Source organism: Coenobita brevimanus, chromosome 109 (assembly GCF_032717465.1).
Source record: "Coenobita brevimanus isolate Jiangsu-jjx chromosome 109, ASM3271746v2, whole genome shotgun sequence".
NCBI classification, from domain to species: Eukaryota; Metazoa; Arthropoda; class Malacostraca; order Decapoda; family Coenobitidae; genus Coenobita; species Coenobita brevimanus.
The window spans coordinates 34,084,020-34,104,624 of NC_137062.1; the positions used below are offsets into that span (position 1 = coordinate 34,084,020).

A 20,605-nucleotide genomic window follows, 5' to 3' on the forward strand; every position below is an offset into this window, starting at 1 on the left:
TGATTACTGACCTCAGTGAATGTGTACCTCGGCTCCATTAATATAATTCTTCCGTGTCATGAGACCTCAAAACGAGCCACCCATTCTAATAACAGTGTAGATTTCCCTTAATGTGACAGTGACTAATTCTCCTGCCCAACATCATAAGTGCTGTTCACTGTGCTCTACACTTTTACCCAGAACTATTGTCCAAACAGTACCCTGCGTGATACTATTACCTATGATCTCAGTACATGTAATTGTCTAGATTCCTGTTCTGTGACGTCTACCTGTTTCACATCTAGAATTTACCAATATAAGTGTAAGGTTGTTGCCCTGAGTTCATATGCCCTGTGTCTCGCTTATTCTTCTAAGCTCCGGTCTAGAAAGGGAACCCAGCTGCACAATAGGCGTTCAACGAACGGGAAGCCGACCCTTAAATACCTAGCATAACAATATTAAAGAAGTTTATACACGGCCGGATTAAAGGGGACTACTCTTGGGCTATAAAACTGGGGGTTCCCTCTCACAGAAGGTGCCTCCCACAAGAGTAAATACTGGTCTTAAACATTTCATGTAACGAAAATAAAAAGAACAGCAGACAATGCTAAGTGCACTGTATAGGCTAGGTAATTGCTGTGAATGCTTCTGGAGAGAAAGGTGTGTAAATTGGACCCATCCGGGGAGTTTCCGCACACCCAAGGCCCCCCAGCCCTTTGCATGACATAGGTGCTCGGCCTATTTAAGGAACCCCCACAAGCTGCTGTGCCTCGGGACCGCTGCAACTTTTAATTTGGTTCTGGGTTTGTGTATCTGGTCAGGTCACTACCCTATTACGAGTATATCAGTATCATGAAGGCTCCATACCCAGCACCACAAACGACTGAAAATGATGCACACAGCCACATAACATAACCCCTGTCAGATCAGTTGATGGCCAAGTATAGTCAGATTGGAGACTTGGTTTGACTGTAACTGGGTCTCATTCTTACCTCATAACTGAGGCTCAGCAATTTTTCACGTAGACGCGGTAATTCAAGTTGTGGGAGTGGCACAGGTCTATCAGATGAAAAAAAAAATCGATTTTAATATTTAACCTCCATGGGCCACAGCCACGACCACGAAAAAGCCACCCACCCCTTATTATCATTATTATTATTATTATGCCCCTGGTGGTTTAGTGGGTAATAAAGATGCTCCAATCGGATTGAGCCGGTGAAGGTTTATATCCAAGGGATGGTTGGGGTTTATTGCTCGCATAATGACACTCAGGGATGAGTGAGGTTGGTCACGCTCATCTTAAATGCCAGGACCTACTTTCCTAGCCCCGGGCTCCTACGCTCCTCACGGGGCAACGTAGGATTAGATGATGGATGGATGGATGGATGGATTATTATCATCATCATCATCATTATTATTAAGTGGTAGGTGGGGGTGCTCGCCATCCACTCACTTAATGTAGTGCTGCTTTGGGTGTCTGTCCTTTCCTCTCTTCAGTCCTTCCTCTTCTGTTTTTCCTTCATTCTTTCCTCCTCCGTCTACCTACAGGTGACTCTACACTCTCTTTTCTGTATTTCTTTTCATCATTCTTTCCTCTTCCTTCTGCCTACGGGCGACTTTACACTCCCTCTTCTGTCTTTCCTTCCTTCATTCTTTCCACTTTCTTTTGCCTATGGGTGACTTTACACTCCCTCTTCTGTCATTCTTTCCTAATTCTTTCCATTTCCTTCTGCTTACGGGTGACTTTACACTCCCTCTTCCGTCTTTCTTTCCTTCATTCTTTCCTCTTCCTTCTGCCTACGGGTAACTTTACACTCCCTCTTCTGTCTGTCTTTCTTTCCTTCATTCTTTCCTCTTCCTTCTGCCTGTGAGTGACTTTACACTGAGTGACAAGCCAAATGGTTTCCGAGGATGTGGTGGAGGGATGGGGTGGAAAGGTATTTGAATGAGGGTGATGTGATGCGATATTAACCAGCCGTATCCAAAAATAAATCGTTAAGGAATAGGTGTTAGGGAGCTTACTTCCCCGACCATGTGGAGAATATGCAAAATGAGACTATGAGTATATAAGAGTGAGGTGGAGGGAGAGGGAGAGGGAGGCCGAGGATGTGGTGGAGGGATGAGGTGGAGAGGTATTTGAATGCGGGTGATGTGAAGAGGAGGGAGGGCAGCCTGATGGAGGAGGACGGGGCTATGAATAGATAGGTAGATAGATAGATAGATAGACGGATAGATAAATAGATAGATAGATAGACAGGCGGATGGATAAATAGATAGATAAATTGATTGACAAACGGATAGATAGACGGACAGACAGACAGACTGAAGGTAGATAGATAGAGGATGGTAGATAGACAGATAGATAGACGGACAGACAGATAGACAGATAGGTAAATAGATAGAGGATAGATGGATAGATAGATAGATAGATAGACAGACAGACGGATAGTCAGATGGCAGCAAAGAGAGAGAGAGAGAGAGAGAGAGAGAGAATTAATTGATTCTTGGGTAAATAAACGCGCACACAGTTCTCTCTCTCTCTCTCTCTCTCTCTCTCTCTCTCTCTCTCTCTCTCTCTCTCTCTCTTCTATCAGTCCATCTACCTATCTCAGTGTCTGTCTATGTATTTCATGCAATTGTCTCTCTCTCTCTCTCTGTCTCTCTCTCTCTCTCTCTCTCCTATCTATCCATCTACCTACCTCAGGGTCTGTCTATGTATTTTATGTATTTCTGTTTGTCTGTCTGTCTGTCTCTCCAGATAACTCTTCAATGAGTCAAACGATTTACTGTACCCCCAAGAAACCATTTACCACGCTGGGTGGTAACCATATCACCAAATGACGCCTGGTAGTCTAGTGGGTTAAGGCGCTCCAACCGGACAGGGCCTATAGGGGTTGCCATTTGAGGGTTGGTTGAGGTTTACTGAGCACATAATGCCACTCAGGGGACGGGGAGGCTGGTCACGTTGCCTGAGTAGATTTTTCTCAATAAATCTGTGAAATCTTTGACTATATTCTTTTCATCTTAACCTGGCCCAGATTTTCGTCCTTCTGCTGCTTATTTCACGTAGCTCAGTGGTAGAATGAGGCAAAAGTCAGCTTTACAACCTTTCCACAGCACTTCTTCATGATCGGCATATATTCCATTGTTAATCTAATATACGAACTCGGTATACAATGTGCGGAGATGGCAATTTTAAGCCAAGTTAGAGTGAAAAGGGTATAGAGTGAGGGTGAAGGCGTTTTGGCGGGTTACACAAGAAATATTTGCCATCATGAATCCGGGTTGGAATTCTCGGCGTCGTAACTCGTATTTTTATTTCCAGGAGGTAAGAGAGATGAGGAAAGTATCAATATCTTCCTTCCTCATCCTTCCTGCCAGAAAAAGCCTTAATTACGACAGCGAAACATTTTAAATTCCTTTCAGAGTAACACCCACGCACCACCATCACCTGCCCCGAACCCACACACCTGCCTCTACCTCGAACCGCCGAAGTTAGGAAGATTTGGCGGGAAATTCAGAGTGACGCAAAAGAGGCAACTGTGCGAGATGTCAGTGTGTAATCACACACACACACACACACACACACACACACACAACCACCACCACCATCACACAAACAGCCGCACCTATACACAGCCATGCCTCTATACTCGCACACACACCACACACACACACACACACACACACACACACACACACACACACACACACTCACCCCACACACACACACACACACACACACACACACACACACACACACACACACCTGCGGCCACACGTGCACACAGCCAAACACACCTGCTCACACCCCGACACACCTGCCCACACCACGCACACTCCACGTCTCCTTTACATTAACACTTCAAAAATATATCTACTGAACAGTCCAGAGCCATAAAGCCTGCTCGTTATCCAATTCTATCTCTTTTTCGTTTTATATATTGAGTTTGGAAAAGTTTTAGGCAATGCTAGAGGGACCTATGTTGCATGTACAAACCTCGTTCATGCACAAAAAACTCGCATCCCCGTTCTCTTGACATATAATCCTAAACCGATACTCCCAGTCCTTCATGCACTCAACAGGTCAACTCTGGAACTGTCCTCCTCTGTCTGTATTTTCCTCTGCAAGGGAGAGACGACGTGAAAGGAAAAGAGGGTGTCAATGAGGAAAGAGAAAGGATTAGAAAGTGGATGAGATTGGAGGGGACGTAAGGAGCAAGGAGAGAGAGAGAGAGAGAGAGAGAGAGAGAGAGAGAGAGAGAGAGAGAGAGAGAGAGAGAGCATGTTAGCGAATATCAAAGAAAATATAACTTAGAGGTTCCTATGATATAAATTAGTTTAACCAATCATTCGGCGTGGTTGTGGTTATGTGTATTGACGTGCTTGAATGTGTGTGTGTGTGTGTGTGTGTGTGTGTGTGTACGTGTGATTTTCAGAGCAAATAGCATCTCCATTCAAGGTTGTACTGTATTTCATTGTTACTCTCGCACCTCCAGACGAATTTATTCAACTTTAGAAGTATGTCTAGCAGTGAAGTAGTTAACAAAGCTTTTACTGAACCTCTCCAGTTCGAAAACTTTCTCCCAGTCTGATTGAAATTTCGAGAGAGAGAGAGAGAGAGAGAGAGAGAATGCAACACCTACACCAGCCACTTGACCTAAGGATCGACCATTCGACTTTGTTCTGTAAACTCGACTTTCGACCGATTACTATCAAAATCGAAAATACTTCATTCATGTTTGACCCTTAACCCTTCCACAGTAAGTCAGTCCCATGACTGATCTTCAGCCCTTACACCAAGTTTGGTTTAGATCAGATCAAAACAGCTTTAGTTATGTTCATTTACAGACACATTGGCCAAATTTTGACCTTGTCCTGTTACATTGACGTCCCACCAATGTCAATATGGAATGCCATCATGACACCTTCAACTCTTCCAGCAAACTTCGTCTAAATCAAATAACTATTTAAGCTAGTTTTTATAGGTCATACTTTGACCAACCCTGTGACCTTGACCATTTACCTGTTCTCAAAAACAACAGGGAAACCCTTTGACTGACGCTCAACCCTACTACAAAGTTTGGATGAAACTGAATAAAAACTGTTTCAGGTCATTTTTGCATTATATGTTTTACTGCTGTCTTGATATTGTCTGCTCTTCTCCCCTCATTACTTCTATACCCATTTATCATGATTATCTCTCCCTCATTAGAAATGCTCCTGTACTCTCTACCTCCTCATGTTCTTCTATCTCTCTTCTCTCCTTCCTTCCCCTCTATTCTTTCCTGTCCATTCTCCTTCTCGTCTCTCCCTTCCTTTCTATGTTACTAGCATACCCCTTCTTCCCTCTCCTTACAGAGAAGGTAATTGATGCTGTGGCTGCTGCACTAGTTTTCCAAGTTCCTGATTATTGATGACATACTTGAATTATGTGAATTTCTTCCCTCCCCCCCCTCCTCCAAAAAATGCAATAATGTTCCATCTTGTGCAGTGTGTGTGATAAATGGGTGCATAAGAGATGTAGTGGTATCAGAGGTAGACTGCGAGATAATGCTGATTTTATGTGTACGGCGTGACGGGGTGGGCAGGTGGAGATTGTCAGACGTGAAAGGATTGAACTTGCTGGTGAATCTCTTGAGTGTGTGGAAGAGTTTTGTTATTTGGGAGACATGTTGTGTGCTGGAGGTGGGGCTGGAGCTAGCTCTGTGGCTAGGGTGAGAAGTGGTTGGAAGAAGTTCAGGGAGCTCTTGCCTCTCCTGACATTGAGAGGGCTCTCCCTACGTGCTAAGGGGTCTTTGTATGCAGCATGTGTTAGGAGTAGTAATGCTGTATGGCAGTGAGACCTGGGCAGTGAAGGAGGAAGATATTCGCCGGCTCAGACGTACAGAAATGACTATGATTAGGTGGATGTGCAGTGCGTCCCTGCGTCCAAGGCCTGGAGGGGCTGGGTTTACAATGGAAGAGTTGAGAGGTAGGATGGGGCTGGAGTGTATTGGTGTTGTGATGAGGAGAGGTAGATTGAGGTGGTTTGGACATGTGGAGAGGATGGGGGATGATAATTGGGTGAGGAAGGTGAGAAGTGTTAATATTAGGGGTGGGGTTATGAGGGGTAGACCGAGAAAGACATGGGACGAGGTCATTAAGTGTGACCTTAGGGTTAAGGGACTGAACAGGGAGGCTGCAATGGATCGTGCAGCGTGGAGAGCCGCCATTAGATGACCAAGACCGACACATGCAAGCATGTTGGAGCCTTTAAAAACGAAAACATATGCTACAAATGCAGCAGATGTATGCTTCCCATGTGACCCAAAAGCTTGTGAGTGGATAGCCCATCCAAATCTCAGCTTTTTTTGAACCATAATGACCACATTATTTACTATCCATCCTTATTTACTATACCACCAGGCATCCAGTGTTGGCTTTATAGTTACCACCCAATGTAGTATATAATTTCCCCAAGTTGCAGGAAAGCATTTCGTTTGTCATTCAGTGTAGTCACCCGAAGGTAACACTGCATTGAAGGGTGCTGAGGAGGAGCCAACACATGGTGATGCCGTGCACCTTGGGTGAAGCAACTGTGGCATCTGCCTGGGAGCCAAACCTCCTTATATTTCCCTGCACCGCACTGTGGGTAGGACCCTGGTCCAACCCTGGTAAGGCACTTTATACCAGCAGGGGGTGCTGGATCCCTGCACAGTGTATGTACTGTACTGTACCAGTAGGACAGCCCCACAGAACCAGTTGCTTACCTGTGGTCAGCAGGTCTGCTTGGCCAGACAGACTGTGGTTAAGCAACAACAAAAACAACCATACTGAAAGAATGGATGATGACCATCCATGTACTTGGTGTAAGTAAAAATTTCTGCAGTACTTGATAAACTTTTATTACACAATCAACAGCACTGTCCTCTGGCTGGCTATGGCACATGCTATCATGACTCACACCTAAGACACTTGCTTCCAGGGCCTTAATTTTCATCTCTACAGAAGGCTTCCTGGCACCCTTTCCTTAACAGTCTATTTTTGCATACAGGTGGTGAACGTGCTTTATTTACATTACTTACATAAAGTACCTGTATATTGATATTAGACTAATTTAATCTGACAGAAGGAAATTCACGGTACAGTCTACTTACTCTAGCATGGCAAAGGGCCCTGACCTCTTTGAGCAGAGTTGATGGTTAAATGTAGTCAGATCAGAAGACTGATTTAACTAGTATCCATGGAGACTCGTTTCCACTTCATAACCAATGTTCTTCGAATTTCATGTAACCACAATATTGTACTTAAGCTGCGAGAATGGTCCAGTTCCATCAGATGAAAACAAACTCATTACAGCACCCCTTCCTTTATAGATTATTTTTGCATACAGTTGGTTAATATCCTTGTTGTACAGTATTTATTCAAACTATATTGGCATTATAAAAATTTTCAGAACATACGGTAATACACTTAGTTTGCTTTCACCTGATAAAATCGAGGAAGGCTTATACCTTGAATACAAAAACATGGTTGTATAAAATTCGATGAGTCTCATTTATGATGCAAAAATATGGTTCATTAATTGGCTCTCTGTTATCTTGCTTTTGTTTTTTCTTGGAGGGAACATTCTTGCAGGCTCCTGGCCTTTGGTTCCTCCTTTCTTGCATTAAAAACAAAGAAGGGAAAAAAAATCAACTCAGTCCTTTCATCTGACTACACACAGCCATCACCTGAGCTGGCAGGGGTTAGGGATCTCCTACATATCAGGTTAATGTAAATGCACTATAGTGCATTGTAAGATGCAAATAACTGCTAAAAAAAAAGGTGCTCAAATGCCTGGTAACTTGATGAAAACATAGGTCCAAGGTCTGTATTCTTGTCACTGAAGAGGGGCCCCTAGCACCTCTCCCTTGGTGATTTATTTCTGGATAGGGCAGGTTATTATAATTTTGTACACTGTTTATGAAGAGTATGGTGATATTAAAATGACTTAAATAACAAAGAAGAGGATAACAACGTGTAATAAGCTGAATAAATCACTTAGGAAGAGGTGTTTGGGAGCTTCCCTACCTGACAAGAATATGAACTCGTGTCTTTAATCTCTGCTCAACAAACACACAATATATACATTAAGGAACTGGACCTTTCTGGGGGTATTTTACGACTGCAATCTTTGTTTTTGGACCCTTCACCCCCGCAACCCATGGAACTCTTATCTTTATTTTATTCTTGTTCCCCTCAAGTGATTTTATTCAACGCAGGACATACCTCTAGTAGTAAAGAATTCTCCACTTCAAAAAATCTCTTTGGAGGTGAGTAGAATTGTTTGGTGATAGCGATTAGATAATACAGGATGTCCCACAAGATTTTTTAGCCTGGTTCAATTCTCAACCATTATGGAGCTACAGTTACTGATGACCATATGGGTGAATTATGAGGAGGACCATTTTTGCCCATTAGGTCATTGTAAGTGTAGCTCTTTAACAGTTTCAAATTTTACTTACCATGTAGGTAAATTATGTGGGAGAACATTTTTGCCCATAAAGTCATCATTAAATATAGCTCTGTAATGCTGAGAATATGACACACATAGGTACAGCATTTCTTACTCCAAACAGCCCTACAATATCCTCCTGAAGCTTCTCAAAAATCCCACAGGAAACCTTACATAGAATGCATCATAGGAGTCAAGCTAACTCCTTCACTACAATGACTAAGTAATTTAATTCCTTCTTGCTACCCCAGGCTGGAGAGAGATGCCTTCACGTGGTGGCACTGATATAACTGAGCGGCTCCTTTACCTGTTGTACTGACGTCCCTCAGCTCCCTCCCTTCCCCCGAAAGGATGGTGGACTGCCAGAGAAGGGCAACTTCAGCCTACAGTCCATTAGGTTAACATTTCAGGTGAACCAAGGATACAACTACCTGTACTAGTGTACAACCCTTGGCCGACGGGAGGTCATGGCCAGGGTCTTACACTGAGCAAAGTGCTACAAAACGATGCCTCCTTGTGGTGGCACTGATACAACCAGCTGACTCTATTACCTGGTTATATAAACATCGTTCAACTATCCTCTTATGCCATGAAAAGGAGGATAATGGACTTCAGGAGGAGGGTAACTTCAACCTGCAGCCCAATGGGTTCAAATTCAAGTAAGCCTGGGATTACAACTACTACTACTACTACTATGTATCACTGCAATCACAAGACGTCACTCTTTTTAGTATATTTATCTGGTGTGAAACCCTGCAGTGACTTCCTTTTAGATGGCAAGGGGTTGGAGAGTTGAGACAATGACTCACAAAATGTTTATTGTGTTACAGTAAAGCCATTGTGACCCTCAGATTATCTGGACATAAACCTGGTGGACTGCTGTCTAAAGCTGCCCTTCATCTACCATCCTCCATCTAGTGAACATGGAGAAGTTGAGAGATGTTTGTATAACTGGACGCTGGAACTGTTTGGCTATGTCAAAGCCACCAAGTGAAGGCACCTCTCCAGCAACTAAAGTTCTGTAAACTGCACCAACAAGTCCTTATCTTTTGCAACTAGAAATTTAGTACCTGTATCTGTATTCAACTGTAGCTTTGCATATAAAATTAAGTTGCATATACTCAGTAACATACAAACTACATCAAAACATTACACAGGATACAAAGAAAAGTAGCTACGGTACTCTACTTAACACAAGTATTGGCCCTCTGCACCTATGAACAATATAAAAGTCTCTGGCAATTAAATCTTTCAAGCCAACGATATATATTCTGTATTATTCTTGCTATGTACAGATGATTCTACTTAGCCAAGGATTTTTAAAACTGGAGGGGTAAGATTTAGCTTCAATTCTTCCCTTGAACATGAGAAGTTTTTCCTATGCTGAATACAAGCATCTGTAAATAGCAAAACTAAATGAAGCTACACATCATCATATACAAGAAGTTACATGCAAATTGAAAAATAAATAACAGAATAAAAAAAGGGCATTGTACTAAGTGGTTCTATGACATAATGGTAAATGGCAAAGAGCACTCCTATTTTACCCCTTATGAAGTGTGGGGCCCCTATGTTAGGCTACCACAGTCCAGTACATTAAAGGGTAGATGACCAACCTACTTCCCTCAGTGGCATTAAGTGATCGAAAAAGCTCCAGTCACCTCTTAAGGGCTCAATTCTACAAGGCCGTCACTCCAACTGGTCCACTGTAGACTACCACGTGTGTGTGTTATAGTTCTTTCACTTTAACTTGGTGCAGATTTTTGTCCTCTGCTGTTTACTTCACATAGCTCAATGGCAGAAGAAGAATACTACAGCGCCACACCCTTTCCATGACACTTCTTCCTGACTAGCATCATATTTTAATCTGATGAACCAGCACTGCATTCAAGGCAAAGAGATGGCAATTTCAGGCCAAGTTAAAGTAAACAGAGTATAGTAACTACTTCCAAAAACCCATTTATTTCAATTATGACTGTAATTTTTGTTCTGGCTACTCTCTGATAACCTAATGACCTAATTCTTTCAAACATAATGGCCTACATGAGAAAAATGTTTAATACACTTCAATGTCTTCTTCCATGTTTATATATATCAATGGCAGTAGTGGAAAACAACCTATCTTTACACATATCTACTTATCTGTCTTTTTATCTAACACTGCATCCTGTGAGTGGCCTCATAAAAGGTCCCCCTGTCATTAACGTCGCTACTCAGCAACACCCCACTCTTCCAATGACACCACCACACAGCATTTGAAGGGTGGCCTCAACAAAAGGAACTCCTAGTGCCTCTACTCCTACTTAGTAAAAGCCTCTTTCTCACGATACAAGGCCCTCACATGGATGATGCTGCAGCCTTGTATTCCAGGATCATGGCTGAATAACCTACTACAGGCTCAAAGGTCTAAATTATGGCAATGAACACTGTGGACACCTGCTGTCATATTTATCTGGGAGTGAGTCTACGGATTCCGTGAATGTCAAACTGTAATGAGCAAAATAAATCACTTAGGAACAGTTACCATCAAATCTCCCAATCCAATTTAACATCCATACTATTAAAACATACAGCAAAAACCAAGATTCCAATACTGTCTGGCTACATATAAAACATACTAAAAAGGCCTTAAAACACCTAAAATTATATACTGAATACTGTATATGACACAGAAACATCCATAAAATACTGAGAAGTCTCTTATGTTCTAAAAACACTGGGCAGGCTAAAAAAAAACACAACAGATTCTAAAAACATGGAATACTAGATGAAATAATACACTAAAAACATGGAGGAATAATAGATGAAATAACACAGCATCATCCTGCACTCAACAGCTCTACTCTTTATCAATGTGGTCATATTGTAAGAAGCTTTGGAGACTTAACACCTCTTCTTTAGTGACTAATTCTGCACTTTACACCTCAATATCCTCCTGTATGATGTTGGTGGAAATTATATTGATAGTAAAATTATACAAAAACGCTTGAATGGTGAGTGAGTGAGTGAGTGTGAGTGTGACTCTTTCAACTGGGCAAATTTTGGTTAGTATTCCATTTACAACTTTTTATCTGTCTTTCTGGACCTACCTTAACCTACCTTGGGGTGGGAAAAGGAGAGATTTGGATGATGATAATGGCAATGAATGTGACGGTGATGATGATGATGATGATGATGATGATGCATACGGTACAAGAGAATGCTGAAGGGTAAAAAGCAAAATAAATCACTAATGAAGAGGTGTTATGAACCCTCCTACACCATCCATCAGCTTACATGTGTTACATTAAGAGGCAGGAAAATTAGTTATGCAGACCCCTTCTCTAAAACGGAATCACGTTTTATTTTTACTATCATTTAGCTCAGAGTAGTGTGAGCTGGGAGCATGGCAGTGAAATGGTAGAGGACAGGGCAACATGGAGGTTCAGAATGCAAGAAGTGATAAAAACCATAACAGAGGGAGAACATGAAGTGAGCCACACACTCTTCATTCAAGACCCTGGAATATCAACACCATACAAAAACTTAAGGTGCGATATGCAAAATAAACCACTGAGGAAGAGGTGCTAACAGCCTCCAATACCACTTAGAATATGGCTCAAATGCTGTCCAACCATACTTTACATTTCTGTTGTTATTGCACTGATGTTAAAGGAACGACAAGAGTAATCGCTAAGTATTTGTAGCAGTAAAGTCAACCCTCTTTAGTCACAGCTTTAACCATTTGTGAGTAAGTACACCACATCATGGAAAAAATAATAAAAAAATAATAAAGGTATACTATGGGATGGAAATAAAACCTATGTCATTTGATTATCTCAAAATACACTTTAAACCAACAGACCCTAACTGCTGATGACATTCTGAGGCATTGCAGAGTTTTAGGCAATTACATGGTGAAATTACAGCCTCAGGGATCCGATTTTGAGGGCAAAAATTACTCACTGATTTCCTGATTAGCGGTGGTTTATACTCCCTAGCCTCTGAGAACATGGAAGGCCGACACTACTGTGAATGGCTAGCTACTCAGGATTAGCCTCATTATACAAGCACTGTAAATGCCTAACTACGGGACAGAAATTTTACAGGGTCAACTATATTTTAGTAATGGTAAGAGACAGTACCATATTACCCCCTTTGAGGTGTAGGGATTCAAAGCAAGGCTACCATGGAATGAGTAGATGATCGGTGTCCTTCTCTTGGTGGCACATGATTAAAAGGCCTCCAATCACCTTTTGGAGACTGAGCTTAAACAAGGCCATCACTCCACCTGGGGCATTCTAACCACTAAACCACAAGGTGCCATATTTTAGGCGTACTGTAAATGGCTAGCTAGAGAAATTTCTCAGAATGAACCACATATCAGGAGCACAATACTGTACATGACTAACTACAGAAACTGCTCAAGGTCCTCCACACTTTATAAGTAACCTAAGTAAATTTGCATGGGAACTGACACTTAAGAGCTCAAACAGGAATTCAGGTGCCAGATTCACAAACACATTTACAATCAATACCATTTTGTATCTGGGAGTTGCTTCTCTGGGATGGACAAGTAAAGGAAAGTACAAAGTGTTCTCACATTTTTTAACACACATACAACACAAACACAAAACACACACACACACACACATACACACACACACACACACATACACACACAAAATCTTGGTTATGACAAGAAAATTATCTTAACCTGTACTGGTATTTGTTTTCTGAAGGTGGAATAAGGAAATCAGAGTCCACAATCTTTCTAGTTTTTCCCGTCAAGTAAATCTAGGTTATGACATGGAATTGAATGTAAGTATGTTTAAGAACCTCACCCCAAGAGCTGCCAGTTTGTATCCAGCAACTAAGACAGCATAGTAAGGCCACCTTGAATCAGAAAAATTGTGGGGGCAAGATGAAGCCCCCCAGACTAGATGCTGTACGCTTAAACATTAACCCCATCAATCCAATGATGTATTTCACTCTTGCTACTTCCAGATGGTTATATGCATCTATCTACCTACTGTATATATCATCAAACCATTAATTGTCCCATAGAAATCAAAGGGACCCAGGACTAGGCAATTCAGATCTGACATATAAGGTGAAACTGATCAATTAAACATGTCTGTATGGTGTTATGTGAGCAATAAACCTTTATCACACCTCAAAGGCAAACCCTAATGGGCCTCATCCAACTGGGGCACCTTAACCCACTAGACCACCAAGCATTTACTTAGTCTCTGGCACTGAAGTGGTGTGTGCTGGCTATATCTAATCCTTCCAGTTCAAAAGTTTAATCCAGACTGACTCAAACTTCAAGAGATAGGGAGAATAGTATACTGTATTATATTTTACCCTGCTACTTTCAGACCTTCCCTTCCTCTTCACCAATTTATGTTTTACCCTACTGAGCCTGCTGATGTATTTTTCCTTTTGTTCTCTGTCATCTCCTAATGATATTATTCAACATTTCTCAAACTGGCGGAGTTAGACACAGCATAATAAACACCTTCACTATAAGGAACCTATTTCTTTTTCTGTTGTTGTTGCCCCAGACTCATAGCACCCACCTAGGAACAAACTCTCATCCCTTTTCTGTCCAACTCTCTCATGCAAGAGTTAACTGTTACTCACAGTCCTCCATGTATGCAACAGGTCAACTCTGGAACTGTCTTCCTCTGTCTTTATTTCCTACTGCCTATGACCTCCAGTCTTTCAAAAACAGTATGTCCATCTCAAAATGAACGAATCTTGAATCTGGCTCTCTGTTATCTTGTTTTTCTTTCTTCTTGGAGGAAACAATTTTGCGGGCCTCTAGCCCTTGGTTCCTTCTTCATTTAAAAAAAGAAAAAAAAAAAAAAATCCAGTGGACCACAGACTGAGGCTGCCCTTTTTCTAAGCTACACCATCCTCCTTCCGCCTTCTTGCTTTACTATCCTTATCCTTCAGCATGTAGAGTTAGATCTCACAGTCATAGTCTACTCTGTAACGAACAGCCTCGAAAGGACTATAAGGTCTGCTGCTGTTTGCTTTCCTTTGTACTCCTTTCAGATGTTGGGGTTTAAGGCCAGGGTAATGTAGTCAAGTGCATCACAAGGAGAGATAACCAACCTCCCTCCCTTGATAGCACTACATGACTCAGACCTCTAGTTTCTCTTGGTGTCTGAGCCTACAATCCTTTTTTTTTATTGATAGGTTGGTGATGACTGGCTGAATGCAACATGTCTGAATAACATTTACTAACCCAAATATCCCTCTCAGATATATGTTGTAAATTAAAAATGCTGATGAGTAAAGAGATTATGAAGTAACACTGCATTCACCCAATCATCACCAACCTGTCAAGCGCATCTTTGTCTCGATATAAAAAATTGAGTAAAAGTGCTTACATAGAATATGAAACTGACTGGGGTGTTCTAATTACTTGATCATCAGGAACCTTACCTGAGTTAAATACTGTCAAATCATCTGGTAGCATCAAGAATATACTTAACAAAAACAAGAAGGGAGAGAAAAAAAGGGACATTGCTTAGTGTCCTATTCCATTTGACTGGAAAATTCATACCACCTCTACCTAAGCAATTTATTCTACATATCATACGGTACCTCAATATCCTCTTTTATGTTATATATGGCAATGAAATCAACATTAAACTTATACACACAGCATAAAAGCAAATGTTAAGGTGTAATATCCAGAATAAATCACTAAGGAAGAGGTGCTATGGAAAGTCCTACGTCGCCGAAATACAGTCATTAGATTCACGGGGTCAAACATACCATCTTACAATCTCACAGGCATACTTGTACCGCACCCTCACTTGGTCTTTTTGGTCTCTGTCTCTGGCGTGTGGTCTGAACTGGAGGAGCTTGTGTGCTGGCTGGTCGAGTCTGAGTTTTGCAGGGTGGGGTCTGACGAGAGCTGGTTGGCGGCATCTGAGCGCAGCCGGGCCTCAATCTCCGCCTTCTTCCATGTCACCATCATACTACTGCTCAGCCATAGCCAATTCATCTGTAAAATCAATCAGTCTGTTAGTTATAATGATGCTGTGGCTACTCTTCAATAATCCCCATATTAAGACTGGCCATTGTACAGCTGTATGGACTGGAAGCTAAACCAAGTACCAAAAACAATGTCAGATGTGTAATAAGATCTGTGCCAATGTGAGTCTCGGCTTGGATTTTCACCCTACCTATGGCTGAGTTCCTAGTACCTGTCAAAAAGAGATTATCTGTGTGGCTAGTTACTAAAATTGCAGCTAAATTTCACTCTCCTGGTAGTACTTCCCTGGAACAATGGTACTAAAATTGCAGCTAAATTTCACTCTCCTGACAGTACTTCCCTGGATCAATGGTACTAATTTGTAGCTAAATTTCACTCTAATGGTAGTAATTCCCTGGATCAATGGTACTAAGATTGTGGCTAAATTTCACTCTAATGGTAGTAATCTCCTGGATCAGTGGAAGTCAGAACACATGAAAGAAACAGCTACTCTAGGTCGTGGCACAGTTCCACTCTATGATCTTTCCTGCTCTCCTTCTCAACACATCTGCTTACTCATATGGAATCTCCTTCTGTAATTACCTTCAGGCATTTTCAGTCAGCTTAAGGAGAGAAATCAGGTTGTGAAAGGGCTAATGGAGACTGTTTCTAACCCAGTCACTCAAAATTACTTCGCCACAGTTACAATGAAAATTATCTGGATGTAGTAAGAATGAACTAAAAAAAACACTTCAAGTCATTTGATTGATGAGGGGAAAAATAAAAAAAGAGAAAAGAAAAAGAAAAGCCAATGATTACTTGTTGTATAAGATATTCCTGTGATATAGTTATTATCTGTTATAAAGATAAGGCTAAGAACTACTCCAGATGATAAGAAATGCACTATGATAAATAACTCACAATTAGGGAGATTACATCCTCCTTTTATTTTGCTTATTCTTGTTTTGTTCTTGGAGGCATCAGAAAGGAGACAGAAGGGAGATTATGATGGACTGGACATGTAAAGAGGATGGACAAGGGGAGCTGGGTGAGGAAATGTAGAAGTAGTAAGGTATTGGGGCTGTCAATGGAGAGGCAGAATGAGGAAGACAGGGGACAATATGGTGCATGCTGACAGATCCCAAGATATCATTAGGTAGCTGGCACAGAATGAAGCAATGAAAATGATAAATAATAAATAAATAAATAAATAGTTAAAAATACCTACTAAAGTCCCACAGCTTTGTTCAACTACAAAGCTGCAATGCCAGTCTCCCCTAATTTACAGTACTGGTAACATTTGTAAGAAAACTGATGTGATGCTATGGAGCATCCCTGACACATACTAAGGATTGCCTATGTATCTCTGCTTAATCCTTTGAATCTGGGAAATGTCGTTAGTTTGTTCTTGCTACCACCAGACAATGCAACTTAAAAAAAAGGCCTTTCACACTGAAGGGTTTTACTTAGACGATGTTTAACCCCTGAATTTCAAAGCCTAGAGTAAGTTAATAATTTGACAGCAGTGATAATAAGCTAAATATAATGTCTGTTCAAGGGGTTAATAAAAGTTACTCCCTGTCTAACTTGTCTGCTCCATCATCTATAGCTGTTTAAAGGAACTTTTATGACAGAGCAGGAGTGGAATTCATTAATAAATCTTCGGTACAGATTAATTTTCCCAGGAAGGTCAAGGAGAGTGTGAAATTTTCCCATGACTTCTGTAAATCCTGCATAAAAATAAACCTTAGCTAATTATGAGAAGAAAATCCTCAGTTTATTCTGATCTTGGAGGAAGGACATGGAGAAGAAACAGCGGTCTTCCTAAGTCTCTCGTTTTACCTTTAATAATAAGTCTAAGTTATGACAGGGAAGAGATTATTAATTTGTCAGCATATCTGTATCTATTATTGTTCAGCATCACCTATCTAATCAACAGCAAACCTCCCGTATCACCAGACAGGGTAATTTTTTGAATGTTGCTATAGATGGCAATGAGTGACTGGCTCCACATTGGCTTTCCCTGCATCTACCTGTTTATCCTTATTTTCTTATTGATTATGTTTTATATCATGATCATGTGGAGAGAATCATGAATGAGAGATTGACTGGGAGACTGTATGCGGGTGAAGTTAAAGCAGAGACTGAGGATGAGGCAGAGGGATGGTGTCAGGAGGTATATAAATGAGGATGGTGTGAGCTGAAGGAAGGGCAACCTAATGGCAAAGACAGGGCAACATGGAGACAATTATTTGGGGGCATTTTAACCACCACACCACAAATTTTCCTTTATAATAACCCTACCATTGGCCTACCTTACCATCATCATCATACAAGTGAAGAGTATAGACATGGATAAGACTGCAATGACATACAATCCTAATGAATCACACTTGCTATACTAGACAATACTTCCTTCTAACAGACGATATACTTTAAGCTAACAAAAAATGGGAATTATTTATACTTATATATGTGAGAGAGGGGGGGGGGTGAGCTGGGAGCAGGGCAATGAAATGGCATGGGACAGGGCGACATGGAGGCAATTAGTTTGTGGCCACCCGTTACAGAACTAAGGCGTCTGGCAATAGATAAATAGATAGACTTATACTTAGCTTATTTTTCCTTATAATACCCAACACACTGGGCCTACTCACCACCATCATCATACAGTTAAACAGCACAGGCATGGAGAACACCACACTAATAAACAATCCCTGAGAATCAAAGTACTGCTGCCTGCTGAATCGCCGCCAGTTCTCCGCAGCATACTGGTTGATGGACTGGGAGCAGCGGACGGTTAGCAGCAGCAGGAAGAACAGTATGGCCTGGGTTGTGTGGTGGTTGCGGGTCAACAGCGTCACGGTCGTTAACGCCACGTGGAAAACAACAAGACACACCAGCCAGCCTTCACTCCAGTCTATCTGTAATTCATAGCAACACTTTAGTCACTCTAGCAAACATAACTGATAAAACCCAAAAATAAAGCGTGAAGGCCAAGGATGAGATGGAGGGATGGAGTGGAGAGGTACCAGTATATATATGAGAGAGGGGGGTGTGAGCTGGGGGCAGGGCAATGAAATGGCAGGGGACAGGGCAACATGGAGGCAATTTGTTTGTGGCCACCCCTTATGGGATGAAGGCGTCTGGCAATAGATAGACAGAAGCCCCCAAGCTACGACCAAATGGACCAGACAGCTGTAGGGCATGGAGAGATCCCTGGAGAGACCGCTACATCTCTCACCACAAATACACTACCATCTTGTGGGCTCGAACTGTCAACCCTACACCTCACCACAAATACACTACCATCTTGTAGGCTCGAACTGTCAACCCTACAGGCCTGAAGCGCGAGCACCATCACTGAGTTATTCTGACCACAACCAATAAAAAAAGAAACTAGTAATTCCAGCATGCAAAACTCAAAAATTACTCTATTAAACTACAAAACCCACCTTTATAAAACCCCACAAGAAAACTATCACACCCACCAGCCAACCCCTTTCTCAAGTCTTACTGGTATCTGTAATATTGGGGGACACTTTAGGTTACCGTCACTCCACTACGTAACACTCTATCCATTAGCACATTTACACTGAGTTATGCTGAACTAACCTAACCTAATTTAACTAAACCTAAGTTAACCTAACATACTCTAATTCTGACACAGGTGTGATAAAAGATAGAGGGAGTTTTTTTACATTAATTCACACAAGATCCAGATCCCCATACCATAGTCATGGCAAGTAATTTTCATGGTGGAAATGAAATCTCTTAAGCATGCATTTCTGATGGAAGGGGCACAGAGAAGACCACTCTAATCTAATGAGAAAATGTCACTAAATGAAGTAGAAAAACCGCCAGGCATTTGTACTGTAGTGTAAAAGAATTCCAAATGGATAGGAGTTAGCCATGGCACAGAAAAATATAATATGGCATTTTTGGGCAGGGGGCAGTCCTAGAAACCAAACCCTCTGACCACAATCACTGTAAATAACTGATGCACAATGGTAAATATTTAACAGATGCCACAGATGGAATTTTTTAATGTAGTCTGAAGTGTTTCTGTTTATATCTCACCACTTTTCTTCTTCGACACTTCCACCACATAATCGTAACTTCTTTCCCCTTTTGGGCCATTAAACCTCCCAGGGGGTCGTGAATAACCTCCGGGATTATTTGCAACGGAGGTGTCATACAATGAAAGTGTTAACAAATGATGACATATAAACAGAAAATACTTAAAACAACTTGAATCCCACCTGTGACTTCTGCTAAATATTACCCAGCCAGATTACAAAAGGGGTTAATCTCTTCAACTTCCTGTTTTATCAATAACCATTTGTGTAAGATTCTATTTATCCGCAAAGAAATTCAGCAACACACCTCCAAAGACCAAGTGCCCTATAGTATACCAATAAACACCTGCCTCATGTCATATAATACGTCATGGTTATGCCAGCAGGTCACAAATTGACATTTCATGTTTACCTGGCAACTTGTCGCGTCACCACTACACTGAATTTTACATCACATTTACTTGCAAAAATAAGGTTGAATACATAAATTCTTGGCATAGAGGAATGCAAGACTTCAGGATAATGTTGTAGAGTTGGATTACCGTCTGCAGGAAGGACCATAAATCAGTTATTTGGTCTGTTCTGATGAAATCCGAGGAGAGCTGATCCGCCTCCATGGCTGTTGTTGTGGTACTGCTCTGTCGTACGATTCAAGTGTTGTCAAGCTCTAATTCACCAATATAGCAAAATTTGCTTTAAAAATAGCTAGAATGTCGCAAGCTGAAGAGGAAATCCAGGAAGTAGCTAAAAAAAAGAAAAAAAGAGCTAAAATGTCTACAAAGCTACTAAAATGCGCAAGCATATTTAAAATGTCTGTATTTCCTCTGGCTAGTCGCTAAAAATTCCTGTTAAATAGAAGCGACTACCCCTAAATCTAGCGGAACAAGCGCTAAATCGGCATCTCTGTCCCCGTACCGTCCCTCCCCCGGCTCCTCCTCCCTCTACTTCCTCCTTCCTCACATAGGTCCCCCACCCCACTCTCCAAGGCTTCCTTCGATTCCACCTCTCTCCCTTTCGTTTACTCTCGATTTTCCGCTCGCCTGAACGAAACTTAACGTCCCTACAACAGGGAAGTTGTACACGGTGCGAGAGTCG

The 20,605-nt window shown here is 41.6% G+C and overlaps 1 protein-coding gene across 1 annotated transcript; it reads right to left on the bottom strand.

Moving 5' to 3' along the window:
• Nucleotides 1-15,244: 15,244 nt before the first annotated feature.
• Nucleotides 15,245-20,127, bottom strand: Tmem18 (transmembrane protein 18). Its single transcript, XM_080285940.1, has 3 exons — nucleotides 20,053-20,127; nucleotides 18,089-18,355; nucleotides 15,245-15,461 (listed from the first exon to the last, which is right to left on the bottom strand). Exons 1-3 carry the CDS (start codon nucleotides 20,125-20,127, stop codon nucleotides 15,267-15,269), a joined length of 537 nt encoding a protein of 178 aa, XP_080142066.1. The 3' UTR covers nucleotides 15,245-15,266.
• Between the last annotated feature and the right edge of the window lie 478 nt (nucleotides 20,128-20,605).